The sequence below is a fragment of the Eschscholzia californica genome, unplaced genomic scaffold (assembly GCF_041429995.1).
Source record: "Eschscholzia californica isolate CP2 unplaced genomic scaffold, dmEscCali1.0.p SCAF_6, whole genome shotgun sequence".
Taxonomy (NCBI): domain Eukaryota; kingdom Viridiplantae; phylum Streptophyta; class Magnoliopsida; order Ranunculales; family Papaveraceae; genus Eschscholzia; species Eschscholzia californica.
The window spans coordinates 16,114,367-16,126,768 of record NW_028238483.1 but is presented as its reverse complement, the minus strand read 5'-3'; the positions used below and the strand labels follow the sequence as shown (position 1 = coordinate 16,126,768).

At 36.7% G+C, this 12,402-nt stretch overlaps 2 protein-coding genes across 7 annotated transcripts; one reads left to right on the top strand and one right to left on the bottom strand.

Annotated features, from left to right (window-relative positions):
• Positions 1 to 334: 334 nt before the first annotated feature.
• On the top strand, positions 335 to 3,975 carry LOC147532003 (uncharacterized). The gene is made up of 6 exons (XM_086646422.1): positions 335 to 1,044; positions 1,169 to 1,286; positions 1,495 to 1,682; positions 2,754 to 2,824; positions 2,921 to 3,070; positions 3,393 to 3,975. Exons 1-6 carry the CDS (start codon positions 612 to 614, stop codon positions 3,738 to 3,740), a joined length of 1,308 nt encoding a protein of 435 aa, XP_086502548.1. The 5' UTR covers positions 335 to 611; the 3' UTR covers positions 3,741 to 3,975.
• Positions 3,976 to 4,299: 324 nt separating this feature from the next.
• On the bottom strand, positions 4,300 to 10,243 carry LOC147532002 (protein Brevis radix-like 2). Of its 6 annotated transcripts, none has more exons than XM_086646426.1 (8): positions 9,037 to 9,281; positions 8,865 to 8,920; positions 8,459 to 8,564; positions 8,184 to 8,328; positions 7,651 to 8,027; positions 5,887 to 6,016; positions 5,240 to 5,631; positions 4,300 to 4,618 (listed from the first exon to the last, which is right to left on the bottom strand). In XM_086646426.1, exons 4-8 carry the CDS (start codon positions 8,301 to 8,303, stop codon positions 4,540 to 4,542), a joined length of 1,098 nt encoding a protein of 365 aa, XP_086502552.1. In that variant the 5' UTR covers positions 8,304 to 8,328; positions 8,459 to 8,564; positions 8,865 to 8,920; positions 9,037 to 9,281; the 3' UTR covers positions 4,300 to 4,539. The 6 variants fall into 6 exon arrangements, with proteins under 6 accessions (XP_086502552.1, XP_086502553.1, XP_086502554.1 ...); XM_086646427.1 differs by having other exon boundaries at positions 8,698 to 8,920; positions 9,037 to 9,202; XM_086646428.1 differs by having other exon boundaries at positions 8,459 to 8,588; positions 8,832 to 8,920; positions 9,037 to 9,200.
• Between the last annotated feature and the right edge of the window lie 2,159 nt (positions 10,244 to 12,402).

Sequence of the window (12,402 nt, the reverse complement as noted above, 5' to 3'; positions counted from 1 at the left end):
TATATTTCCCGAAGATAATTTCAGATGTCCCAAAGCTGCGTGCCTACGTTAAAAAAAAAAACCGTGTGCCTTGTCAAAAGCGGCCTTAACTTTTCCTAACCAGACTTTATTAAGGAACCAGTTTTGTGATCTCAACAAAAAAAAAAAAAAAAAGGAACCAGTTTTGTGTAGGGAATAGAACTAGAACTGTTTTTTCTCTTTTGGGGTTTGGTTCTTAGACACGTAAGGTCCGGAACCAATTAGACTTTATTACTTTTAGTTCTTGACCTTTTTGAAACCCAACCGTCATAGTTGCAACGGTTAGAAACTAACTACCATCCTCCCTATCCATTCCATTCTTCTCTCTCTCTCTTCTCTCTATCTTCTCACTCTCATCAAACTCTCTTCCTTCTTTTTTATATTCAGACAATCAACAAAAAAAACAAACATACATACTTCCCCAACATTTTCCTTTCTTTGTAGAATGCCCTCTCAAGCACCATTTTGGTGCTTGAGTTAATAGGGTTGTTTTACTTCCACCATTTCTACCGGCGCTTGGTGGTGTAAAACCAAGCGCCACCCTTTCCACCACCCTCTTAATAAGTTATTTAAGCCTTAGTTAATAATAATCTATGGATAACCCATTTGATGAAGATATACTTAATTCTTTACTTTCCAACAATAATGATCTTACAAACTGTGAAGAAAATGATCCAAATTTTGATTTTTATGGGGAACTCGGATCTATCGAAAAGAACACTCAATGGATTCCTCATAAACCAAGTCAAAAATTCATGAACCCTTCACCAAATCATGAGGATAGTTTGCCATTTTCGGTCTTTAAGAATAATAATCAAAATGAAAATAACAACATATTGGTTGGAGACAAAAATGAAAATTCTTATAATGATCCTAATGATGACTTCGTTAATATGATGGATTTTGAGAATGATGATGATAGAAATATCATTCCTATTCCCATTTCCGTTTTGCCGCCCGAACCCGAACCAACTTCATTTGACTGCACTTGGTGTCAAGTACTAAGAGTAATTACTCATGTAAATGGTATGTTAGTGTTTCTTAAATTGTTAAACCAAATGTTATCTATACTTAAGTTTTTTTGTTAGGACAATTATGAATTTGATTCTTTCCTCTTGTTTGTGTTTTCGATCGTTGTATTTTTGTTTAGGCACCATTACTTTAAAGTTTGAGATTCATGGAAGTATTGGAGTGATATCTCATGCTATTCTTGAGACTCGAAACATGGTCGTTGGTGGGCCTCCATCACTAACTCATCAAATGATTGAGTAAGATTTCATTTTTTTTTCGAATATATATATATATATATATATATATATATATATATATATATATATATATATCACGTCGAATTAATCTCACATAGAAGTAGAAAACACAAGAAAATTAAACTTCTTGAAAACATGAAATTGTGAGAAAAAGATATTAGGGTTCTTGGTTGATATGTTGTTTGTTGTTGTGTGTTTGTTTTTTCAGTTTTAGCGGGCGAAGTATGGAGAATGTGAAACAATATTTGAATCAGTATTGTCAAGACCGAAAAAATGAAGGGTTTGTTATGGTCCAGGATCCATTAATGAATTTTTATGATGCTTTATGTGCTGGTTCTAATTGTCGTCAAAATGTTATTCGGGATGAATTAAGTCAACCACCAAACACCCCTCCAGGTTTGTATTAAACTTTTGCAGTTTTTGTTCTTAACATTTAGGATCTAATAGACATGAGATAACAAACAAATGATCTATTCTAACTAAGGAGGTGTTTGATTTTTCTCGTTGTAACCGACTCAAAAAAAATGTCTAAATCTGAATTTGACGACTTAAATGGACTAAAACAACAAACACTAGTTAAGATTTTTGAATAGTTTATATAAAATCAAGTATCGCTTATCCCGAAAATCAATATACATTTCGTGGGACACATTACACTGATTTTTTTCGCTTATCCCGAAAATCAATATACAATTACGTAGTAGATTCGATAGGGGCTCTCGAACGAGGGGTTCATATCCCATTTTGGGGGCCTCTAAAATTTTCAATTTCTACCCGAGTTCCTAATCCAATTCAGTTTGTTTTGTACATGTGTGGAGTTTCTATTCTATTTGTCAACTAAAAAAAAAAACTAAAAGAAAATATTTGGGCAAAAACTTGAAAAAAAAAATCAAAAAAGGAAAGTGAGAAACTAGTTGTTGGGAAGTCTGGACTAGTTAGGAGTGGTTTGGGAATCCCTCCTTTACCTTGGAGGGAGGGGCATCAAGTCCAGGCGGAGCCCAACTGTGGAGCCCCCTTGGGGGCAAAGGGCTCGCCCTCTATTGCTGGTGTTTATTTAGTTTAGTTTGCTCTTGGTGTGACAAAATCTAGTGTTCACTAGGTGGTGTTTGTTTAGTTTTTTTCTTTCCAAATGCAAATCTTAAATCTTGGCGCAGGAGGTTTGAATTAATTGTCGGTAGATTTCAGAGTAATTTTTTTTATCAGACTCGTTTAAACAAAGCGATCTCGAAGTATTTGTTTTTTATCAGACTCGTTTGTCCAACTTTGTTCCTAAAGGATAAGATTTTGGTCAGTTTAAGCGCGACACAAACTAATTTTGAGTTAAGAGTTCGTTGTTCGAAATAATTTGGTTGTATCTCGTAATAAAACAAGTCAGACAACACATATGCAGACAAATGATTAGAAATTTAACCTAAAGCCAATTGCTATCAACAAAATAATTACAAAACCTTTTGTTTTTGTTGACAGTTAGCGGCGATATTGGTCGAAGGGAAGAAAACAATGGTACAAGAGTTCATAAGACCAACCTCTCTGAACAGGTATTGTGTTTTTTGCTCAGCTTTATCTTGTTAAACTAAGATACCAATCATAGCTAAAGAACTCTAGTTTTGTGGTTCTTTTTATTTTTGTTTCAGAGGGAAAGAACAACTAAATTGAGTTTGGCTGAGTTGGCTAACTATTTTCACCTACCAATCGATACTGCTTCTAAGCAACTAAGGTTATGTTCAACTGTAGTAAAGAAGATATGCAGAAAAAATGGAATGAGGCGATGGCCATATCGAAAGGTACGAAAACAATATATAACATTGTAAAACGCCCCCCGTAGTTTATACGAGAAACTTGAACAGTCTCAGCTGTGAATTGGACCGGTGCTCCACTTCATAAATACTTCTTAGACTGCCGTGAGCCGTCAATGCTCGGACATATATCACGCGCTTCATCAAGCACCACCAGTCCGATATACAGAAGAGACTCACACTTTGTAAACTGTCATGACATCAATGAGCCTTTTTCGACAGACTATCAGACTGACATTATTCATGGAAGATCTAATACTTTGTTTTTAATCTAATTCTATGTGAAATGCGTCTACCATGATAATAACAGGTAACAAGCATAATTAAAAAGATTAATGAGTTCGAGAGACGGCTAAGCGAGGAAGACGAAGAAACAAGTGCATATACCCATGCTGAAATTGAGAATCTCAAACAAGAACTTGGCCAGCTTTACTCAGTTAACAAAGAGAGGCAAAATGGTGACAGTAGAATTCAAGGAACTGAACAGCTCAGTGGAATTCAAGGAACTGAACAGCACAGTGGAATTCAAGGAACTGAACAGCACAGTGGAATTCAAGGAACCGAACAGCACAGTGGAATTCATGGAACCGAACAGCACAGTGGAATTCAAGGAACTGTAACAGGCATACTGGTAAACAACCCCCTGCTGGAAAAGTAGTCTGATTTTCAGATCAAAATATTTTCTCTAGTTTTATAGCACGGAAGAGAGAGAAACTTCCGTTTAATGAGATTTAAATAATGAAACCTTGAGGGTTCTGCGTTACTATTTCGATATGAAGATGGAAATCTTCAACTTTAGTTATTTATATTAATGTGTTTCATTGAGATATTGTATGGGTATTATGTGAAGATGCTATTTCGATATAACTTTGTGATTCATTTTGTTAAGATTATATGCTGCTGAAATTGGTCGTTACAACGAGCCTCTTTGAAGTTCTGCTCGAGTTCTTCTCTTTATATTTTACATGGCAGACAGAATTATTGGTTCTAACTATTATTTTCTTTCATTTTATGTGTAGGTAGTGTTTATTGCCTTTAGGTTTTGATTCTATGACCCTTAATTAACTTGTGAGTTGTGTCATCCTCTTGATGGATCCATGCTATGTTATGTTATGATGGTTTCATCAAAGAAAAAAGTAGAATATCCTTTTTCGCACTACAGTATATTGTTGGTATAATTGTGTTCATGTAAAATACCAAATAAATCAAGAACCAAATAAAATCAAGAATCTCACAATAGGTCTAGAATAGACATGTAACTAGAAATGTGTTACAAAATTTTTGTTATTAATAGGAAACATTTTTCCTTTCGTCTGTGCCCACACCCAAATTATATATTTTTGTATGACACTCGAAACTAACATCAACAAGGAACTAACTAATGGATAACTGATTTAGCAGAAGAAGACATACCTCGAAGCACCAATAAAGAATTGACGTAGGAATTAAATGCTGGTTCACAAATATTGTTCGTGTATTCTTACCCGGTTCTCTTCCCACCACAGCCTCGCGTGCATCTCCCCAAATTTTTCTCGACTGTGCAAACAATCAAGAGACAAACAAAAAGCAAATGTTACCATCAAAATATGACCTCTAATCATTTAAGCTTTTTGAATCGGAAAATGTTTAAGGACTAAAGAGCATCAAAATATGAACTCTTACAAGGATAATTGTTGTTTTTAACTAGGAATAATGGACTTGATCCTCATATCTCATTAAACTTTAAGGACTAAAGAGCATTTTAAGGTATGTGGAGGGAGTGGGTTCGATATAGATGCTTCTCTAGCAGGCTAAACTTCGCAATATCTTGGAAGAACTCAGTTGTGAATGTGGGTTTGGGAGATCAGATAGTTGCCATTTTTGAAGGTCACAATTTAGAAAATTGTTTTGGAAACTGGGATCATCTCAATTTTGTTTACCCATGTGTCAGAGAATCTCACAATGCGGTTTGACCATTTAAATGTCCAGCAATCAAATGTAGAGTCTTCTGTGCCTTCTTAGATCTACAAGCTCGTATTTCATATTGAACATCCACAGAGACCTAGGAGGATTGGTTGTCTAGCGCACCATCATTTTCTTGAAATTGTAATTTAAATAAGGTAGTGCACTTGGCAAATGTCAATAAAAAATCTGCATGAAAAATGTAGGCCTACTGACCTGAATCTCACACGCCTGAGCTCTTTGACACCACCTGGTAATGACCTGATGGTAATGTAAACACCGGGTTCATCTTGCTCAACCCATTCAGTCTCTATATCACTGGCATTGCCAATTGAGACTTCTTCGGAGTGATCAGTTTCTCTTGAGGAACTTGTTCTCACTGAAGCATCAAGTGAACATGTCTCAGTTTTCGAGCAGCTGATATTTGATAGCTTTGGGGTCGATGCTGGATTGGAGTCGTGGTGATTGTGAGATTGCATAGAGTGATGATCAAGTGAATCAGAAGATGAATAGCCCGTCTCCTTTGGAGACTCGAAGTCACGAGGAAGATGTTCTTTGCTCACTGGTGGTGTCACCGGCCTGTCTTCGACAGTTTCGATCTTTGGTTTCTGATTAAATAAGAGAGCATTTCAAACATACAAACTTAAAATGTAAGCTACACTAGAAGTTCTATTATAGAGCTAAATCTCAATCAACTTTTTATGGCGTTAACATGTTCTCAAATTATGAAACTTCAGTATATCATCCCAACAGAATCTCAGCCCCGGAGGATCATCATCACTGGACCCTACAGAGTACAGGCCTCATTTTGCAGATAACTACCCATAATCGTTTTCAAAACAAGAATAAGGATAAGCGCTCACCTCATCCTCTGCTCTTTGTGTGTTTGGAACAGCTTGACGGTTAAACCTCTGGACATTGTAAAGTTCTATGACCTTGTCATAATTCTCTGCCCACCACCTTTGAGCTTGCCATTTGTTGAACATCTCTCTACTGGTAAACCACTAAATAGAGATTGAATTAGAAAAAATAAGAATAAAGAGAATCGCCATTGACATAAACAGTATTAGTGACATGCATGCCCAACTGACTTCCTATTTGACCAAACTTTGAGAAGTGAATCTCCAACTGACTTTCGGTTTCACCACCAAATAATCCTTCTGAACATATCACTGCTGTCTTTTTCTCTATGAAACCAAAAGGTTATAATTTGTTTGTTTCTAATAAGGAAACAAATCCAGAGCAAAATGGTTAGCTGATTGAACACTTTCTTGCTATTTTTCCTACCTACTCGAACTACAAATGGTATTTATGCCTAGTAATGGCAATAATCACGAGGAAACTTATGAGTGGGAATGTATTCTTGTGATGAAGAAGCAGATTAGGTAATATGGGTCATAGAATCTGATAAGCTCTTATAAGGAACAAAGGTGCAAGAATAAATTCAACCAAATCCCGTCAATAGTTAATGTCCAGTAAAATAATGCATTATTCATAACAGCAACTAATACCACTCATGATAATAAAGTCCGAAACCGGAAGTTAGAGATACAGTATTATGTAACTCAAATAAGATAACCTATAGAAATGACATGGTAAATTGAATAAAAACACCAAAATTTTCAAAAAGAACTACTACTTATTTTATACAGATCAACATCTCATTAAGAAATGGACTTATTCTCTATATAGGAATGTAAGATATCATGCAACCTAAATATTCAAACTGTATTTGACAGTTTGACCTGCATAAGCGCATGACTAACATTCTGATCACCGAATCTTGATCTGCTTATTCACAAATTAACTCATACTGTGCTGGCAAAATTTTATGAACTTTTGTGGTATTTGGTCCGCGATACAGACGCAATAAAGACTTACAACATTGGTTCTTAATATTGTATATATCCTATATCAAAGTTACCTGGTATGCGGACCGCTCCGGTACGTGTGCTGGTACGCGGTTCGCTACCATGTGAGTACTGGGTATGCTAAGGGTATACTTCTTCGGTACGCCATTTTCGATTTCAGTTCGTTTTAGACTATTTTCCTAGACAATATACTCTTTATGATGCACTTATAATAGATACACCTATTCTCAGACATCCTTTCTTGCATAAAACTTACAATCTTACAAGCTAATTAAAAAAATTCTTATAGTTAACTACCCAACTAGTCGAATTTATAGTTTTCTACAAACATTTTAGGTTAATTAAGACTAAAAATTCCGGTACGCTAATTTTGGGGTGCTGGATCGCGAACCCACCAAAAAAAGTACGAGAATTGGGTACCGGGAATCGGGTAAGTTGTACGCAGGGTGGAGGAGAGTATCTGGTGACGTTGTCCTATATTTACGAAGTAAATTAGTTCAAAACACTACTAAGATCTCAGATCAAACCTTTTTCCTAACAAAATAAACCTTAATAAAGGAAAATCTAGTTCTCCAAATCTTAAGATTGACAATAATGGCTATCGCAACTCAGAAGAGTAATAATGGTCTTTGTAAGATTTGGTAAAGATTAGGAAAAAAAGTAAACCTTATGATAGTATATTAGGACGCACGACCGTACAAGGTTATCACTAGAGGAGCTGACGAGTGTTATTTATAGCAAGGGGGCGAAAAGTACCAGAAGCGGATGCGCTTAAGATCATTTCCTCCCTCCTGTATAGAAACAAAGGTTATGAGAACACCAGGCTCAACCTGCGCAACCCACTCTTTGGGTTCTTCTTCATCCATTAAAGCAACTATCTCCGTTCTAGAGCTCATGGAAGGCGGGGTTCCTTCACTGCTAGAAAGCCCCTTCAACCTTGCCTCCGTTTCTTTTCCCCACTGCCTTGGCGTTGAGCTCAAGCTTCCCATGTGATGATACGAGCCATGAAGCCTATCATGAGGCGAAGCCGTCTCAGATTCTGCATACTCGTGGTGTTTATGATGACTAGACAATCCAGAACAAGGCTTGCAGTTTTTATACGCCCCTGATGCCTTCACTACCATCTCCTTGATCTGAAAATTTGCAGCAGGAAATCTATTACAATCCTAGACCGAACAAACATACCAGCAGTTGCTCTCGAAGTGCATATATCAGGTAGTTAACCTGCAAACCTAATTGAGAGGCACAAGATCAAAAAACAGCATGCAAAACTGTAGTCTTGAGAATACCTGAACAGTCAGAGTTTTGATAGCTTGTTGAGCCCTCGGGGTTCCATTGATGTCTTTGGCATCTACTTCGTGAAGTGATTTACCACCAATCTGCTTAGAACAACCTATACAAGTCATCATCTTTGTACCTCTGGATCTTGACAATCTGAAGGGACAAAGATAAAGATTAGAACCACACTCAAGAATCTCGATGAAATTTCATAAGGACAGAGGAAGAGGGTAAGATTCAAACTTAAAACTCCTTCAATTGTGCTAATTTTGTAAATGAAACTAACCTTTAAAATCTCATTTCCAGTCTGATTCTAGTTCTGCCAATTAGGACCTCAGCTTGAAAAAATTTCCAAGTAAACCTACTTCAAACAACAAATTCCCGCCAGAACCCTAAACAAATGATATCAATATCAACTAAAGCCATTATTAAATCAAGATGAAGTAAGATTTAACTAAAGAAAGTTAAGAAACACAAAGAGGAAAAATGAACCATAATCAAAATCAAACTCTAAGATCTACTTACGTTCTCACAAACTTTAAATTCTCTTCAAGAAGAAAAAGAAAATCAGATTAGACATCAAAAAAGAAGAATCATCCTCATATCTGATACTTATTACAGAACAAAATGAACCTCAAATTCCTTCTCAGACGATAAACAAAGATCATAATAAAGATTGGTAGCATTCATACTTAGATTCTTAGAATATCAATGCCTCTTATGGACTACAACCTCAAATATTCTCAAACTGTAAAGAGCCGAAAAAAGAGTTTCAGAAAGAAGAAGTTTAAGAGATTTGAACACACGAAGAAGAAGAAGAAGAATAGAAGAAAATGAAGGTTTCATTCAGTGTTGGATACTTACTGTAGTAATGAGAGAACGTCAATGGCGGAAGTTCTAGGGCTTCGTTTTTTGTTAGATTAAGGAGCAACAAGAGATGGAAAATAGCTATAGGTGAGTGGAATTTGAGCAAGTGATACTATCTGGTAGTCTGTTGCTTACTTTCTCTCTCTAAAACTTTTCTCTCCTTAGGAGTATTTGTTTGTAACTGGGTGACAACCGGATATAATTGCACGGCCGGTCACCTACCAATTCCGCAGGTTGTGAACGATCGATCGACTTTGACTGTTGGATAGATTTACTCATCTACCCAGAAGAATAAAGTTAGGGTTAGCCTCGTGGGGATCCGTGGGTTGACAACTCAAATACAACCCTAGTCCTGATAACCTCGTGGTTATTTTTTTTTTTTTTTTTGAAAAGGGAGATTTTAAAGGCAATGCTCAAAGTTGTTAGAGGCAATGTGTTTTTCAATCCTAGACTTGGTCTAAACAAGTTGACCTAGTATGGTTAGAGACAATGCCCGTCTACTTCTTTTTCGTAAAAAAAAAACCGTCCGACAAGCTCTGGTATGCAACCTTAACTCTTTTTTCTTCTTCTTCTTTTCTTTCTTCTTATTCCTTCTCTCTTTCTTCTTCTTCTTCTTCTTTTCGTTTGGGTATAGGGTTATAGATCCAAATCCCAAGCAAAGAAACCCTTCGGCTGGGAGAAACTAATCACCGCATCAAAGGCTCGATATACAATAGAGCTTCAATGGAAAATTCAATCCCTTCAAACTGAAGCAACAACTGAACCAGTAGAGATGGACATGGAATCTCTCTCCATTAATTACATCCTAATGTGAAGATCATACACTGAAATGGTGAAACTAAAAACCAACTTATTGTATTCATTGTTAATAGAATTAAACCCAAAACAAAAAAGCTTGAATTGGTACTTAAGTTTTTCGGTATATGAGAAATCATGGAGTAGCCGAGTAATACAAAGGGTTCGGTTGGGTTTCCTACAGAATGAAGAAAGTGGGAAGAGATGAATAGTGGGTTCTTGGAGATTAAGTTAAACCAAAGTTTACAAATAGAACTGAGTCTGATTATTGATTTAACTAAAAGTCTTGTGAACACTTTGCCGACTAGACCTGAGGGTTGAAGGGATCATTCACTGTCATCTGCAGTTGTTTCTTCATTAGGGTTTTTCTCTGCCATCTTCGGCGACCTTTTGTCGGAAAAAGGAAGTCGGGTATTGCCCTCAATACACTACATTGCCTTTAACAGTTTATGGGATTGCCTTTAGCTAGATTGCCTTTAACAACTTTGGGCATTGCCTATAAAATTTCCCTTTTGAAAAATGATCATCATCTCAGCACGAAACCCAGCGGGGTGACGTGTCGGGGTGACGTGTCGGGTCGAAACCCCGCCGGGTTATAAAGTTACTCATCTACCAAGAATGCCAGAAGATATAAAGTTACTCATCTACCCAGAAGGCCAGAAGATATAAAGAAAGTATTTTTTTGGAAATTACTTTCTCTCTCTAGATCGCAGCCCGACACGTCACCCCGCCGAGTTTCGGTCGGGTTTCATGCCGGGATGTGTATTACGGTTGTTTTTTTTTTTTATACTGACTACTATGGTCATTACCACGATAACTACGGAATTACTACTGACGTAAAATCCGACGAAATTAAATGGCCTAAAGTCTACATAAACTACTTTATTTATACACAAGTTCAACATTCTTGGATTTACACTTCCATGAATTTCCACCTCACTTCTACCTCCCCTCTCTCTACACCTCACATCTATCTCCACCTCACCTCTCTCTCTCTCCACCTTACCTCTCTCTTCAACTCGCCTCTCTCTCTCCAACTCACCTCTCTCTTCAACTCGCGTCTCTCTCCGACTCACCTCTCTCTTCAACTCGCCTCGCTCTCTCCAACTCACCTCTCTCTTCTCCGACGAAGGCGGCCGGAGGGAGGTGAGTTGAAGAGAGAGGTGAGGTGGAGATAGATGTGAGGTGGAGAGATAGGTGAGGTGGAACTTGGAAGTGAGGTGGAAATTAATGTTTTATAATTAATTTTATTTTGAAAAAAATATTTATAAGAAGGGTAGGTATGACATTTTCATGAAGAAATAGGTCATATTTGAATTTATGAAAAATATAGGGCCAAGAAGGAAGCTGGTCACAAAGTAGGTGGCCAAAAAGGAAATAACTCTTAAAAATGCATTGTACAAACTACCAGATACAATATACAACTATTGAATTAGAAATGTATTACATGTAATATTCATACAAAGTCATTTATGCATAGTTCGTAACCTAATTTTTCATATGCTAAGAACCTAAATTAACTTACTAAAATGGATTACACATATGAAAATGTATAATACAAACTACCAGATGCAATATACAAATTACCAGATGCATTATACAAACTACCAAATGTATAATCTTTTGAGTGAGGGTATTTTGGGCATTTTGGACAAAGGACTAAAAACCTATAGTTATTTATGGGTGGACCTTACGCCGGGTTTTTCCTAACTTTTGGACTTCCAACCCATGACCCCGATTTGGAAACCATTTTTGTCGAATCGCTGACTGAGGAAACTCCAAATGTCGTTCAATTTTTTTCTTCCTCGTCATTATCTTCTTCACCAGCTATCGTTGCCTCAGATGATCAGAAATACTTCTTTTTTTTCTTCTTTTTCTTCTTCTTCATTCTCTTCTTCACTGGCTGTCATTACTAGCATATTCAACCTTTCCATTGTTCTTTTTTTTCATCTTCATCAACACATTGTGAAGATTCATGTGTTTACGTGATTCAGTTGGAGGATCACGACCTACGTCTACGGAAAAAGCCATCAATGGTTGTATTATATTATCTCAGTAGCGTGTGGTGGGGGGTGCCAGCAGTGCACCCGTACTGAGCCCCCAAACTTCTTAGATTGTCCCTGATAGTATTATCATTTGGAATTAAAAGCCCCACATAACTCAAGAAATTGGCTCATAAGGTAGTGAGCTAATGACACATTTCCTCTCTTACCTACCTAACAACATCAACCCCTTGATACGTTCCCTCTCTTACCCACATCAATTCACTCGTCACCTGTTTCTTTCTTTCTCTCTCGACCTAAGATAATTTTGAAATACGCTTTCTGTTTAGACAATCTCTATTGGTACTATATTATTTAATTAATAGAAGTTTCGGCTTAATCCACTTGATTACTTAATACTTTCTCTATATCCAAATTTAAAGTCAGAACTTGCAAAAATTTAATGGATTAACTGAAGTGGTTCACTGTTAAGAGCTAATCTCCAGTTAGAGTTTATTAATTCATACTTCACTATTTTAAAATCTTAGATCACCCAATCCTATAATGATTTGAGATTTTCAATTGA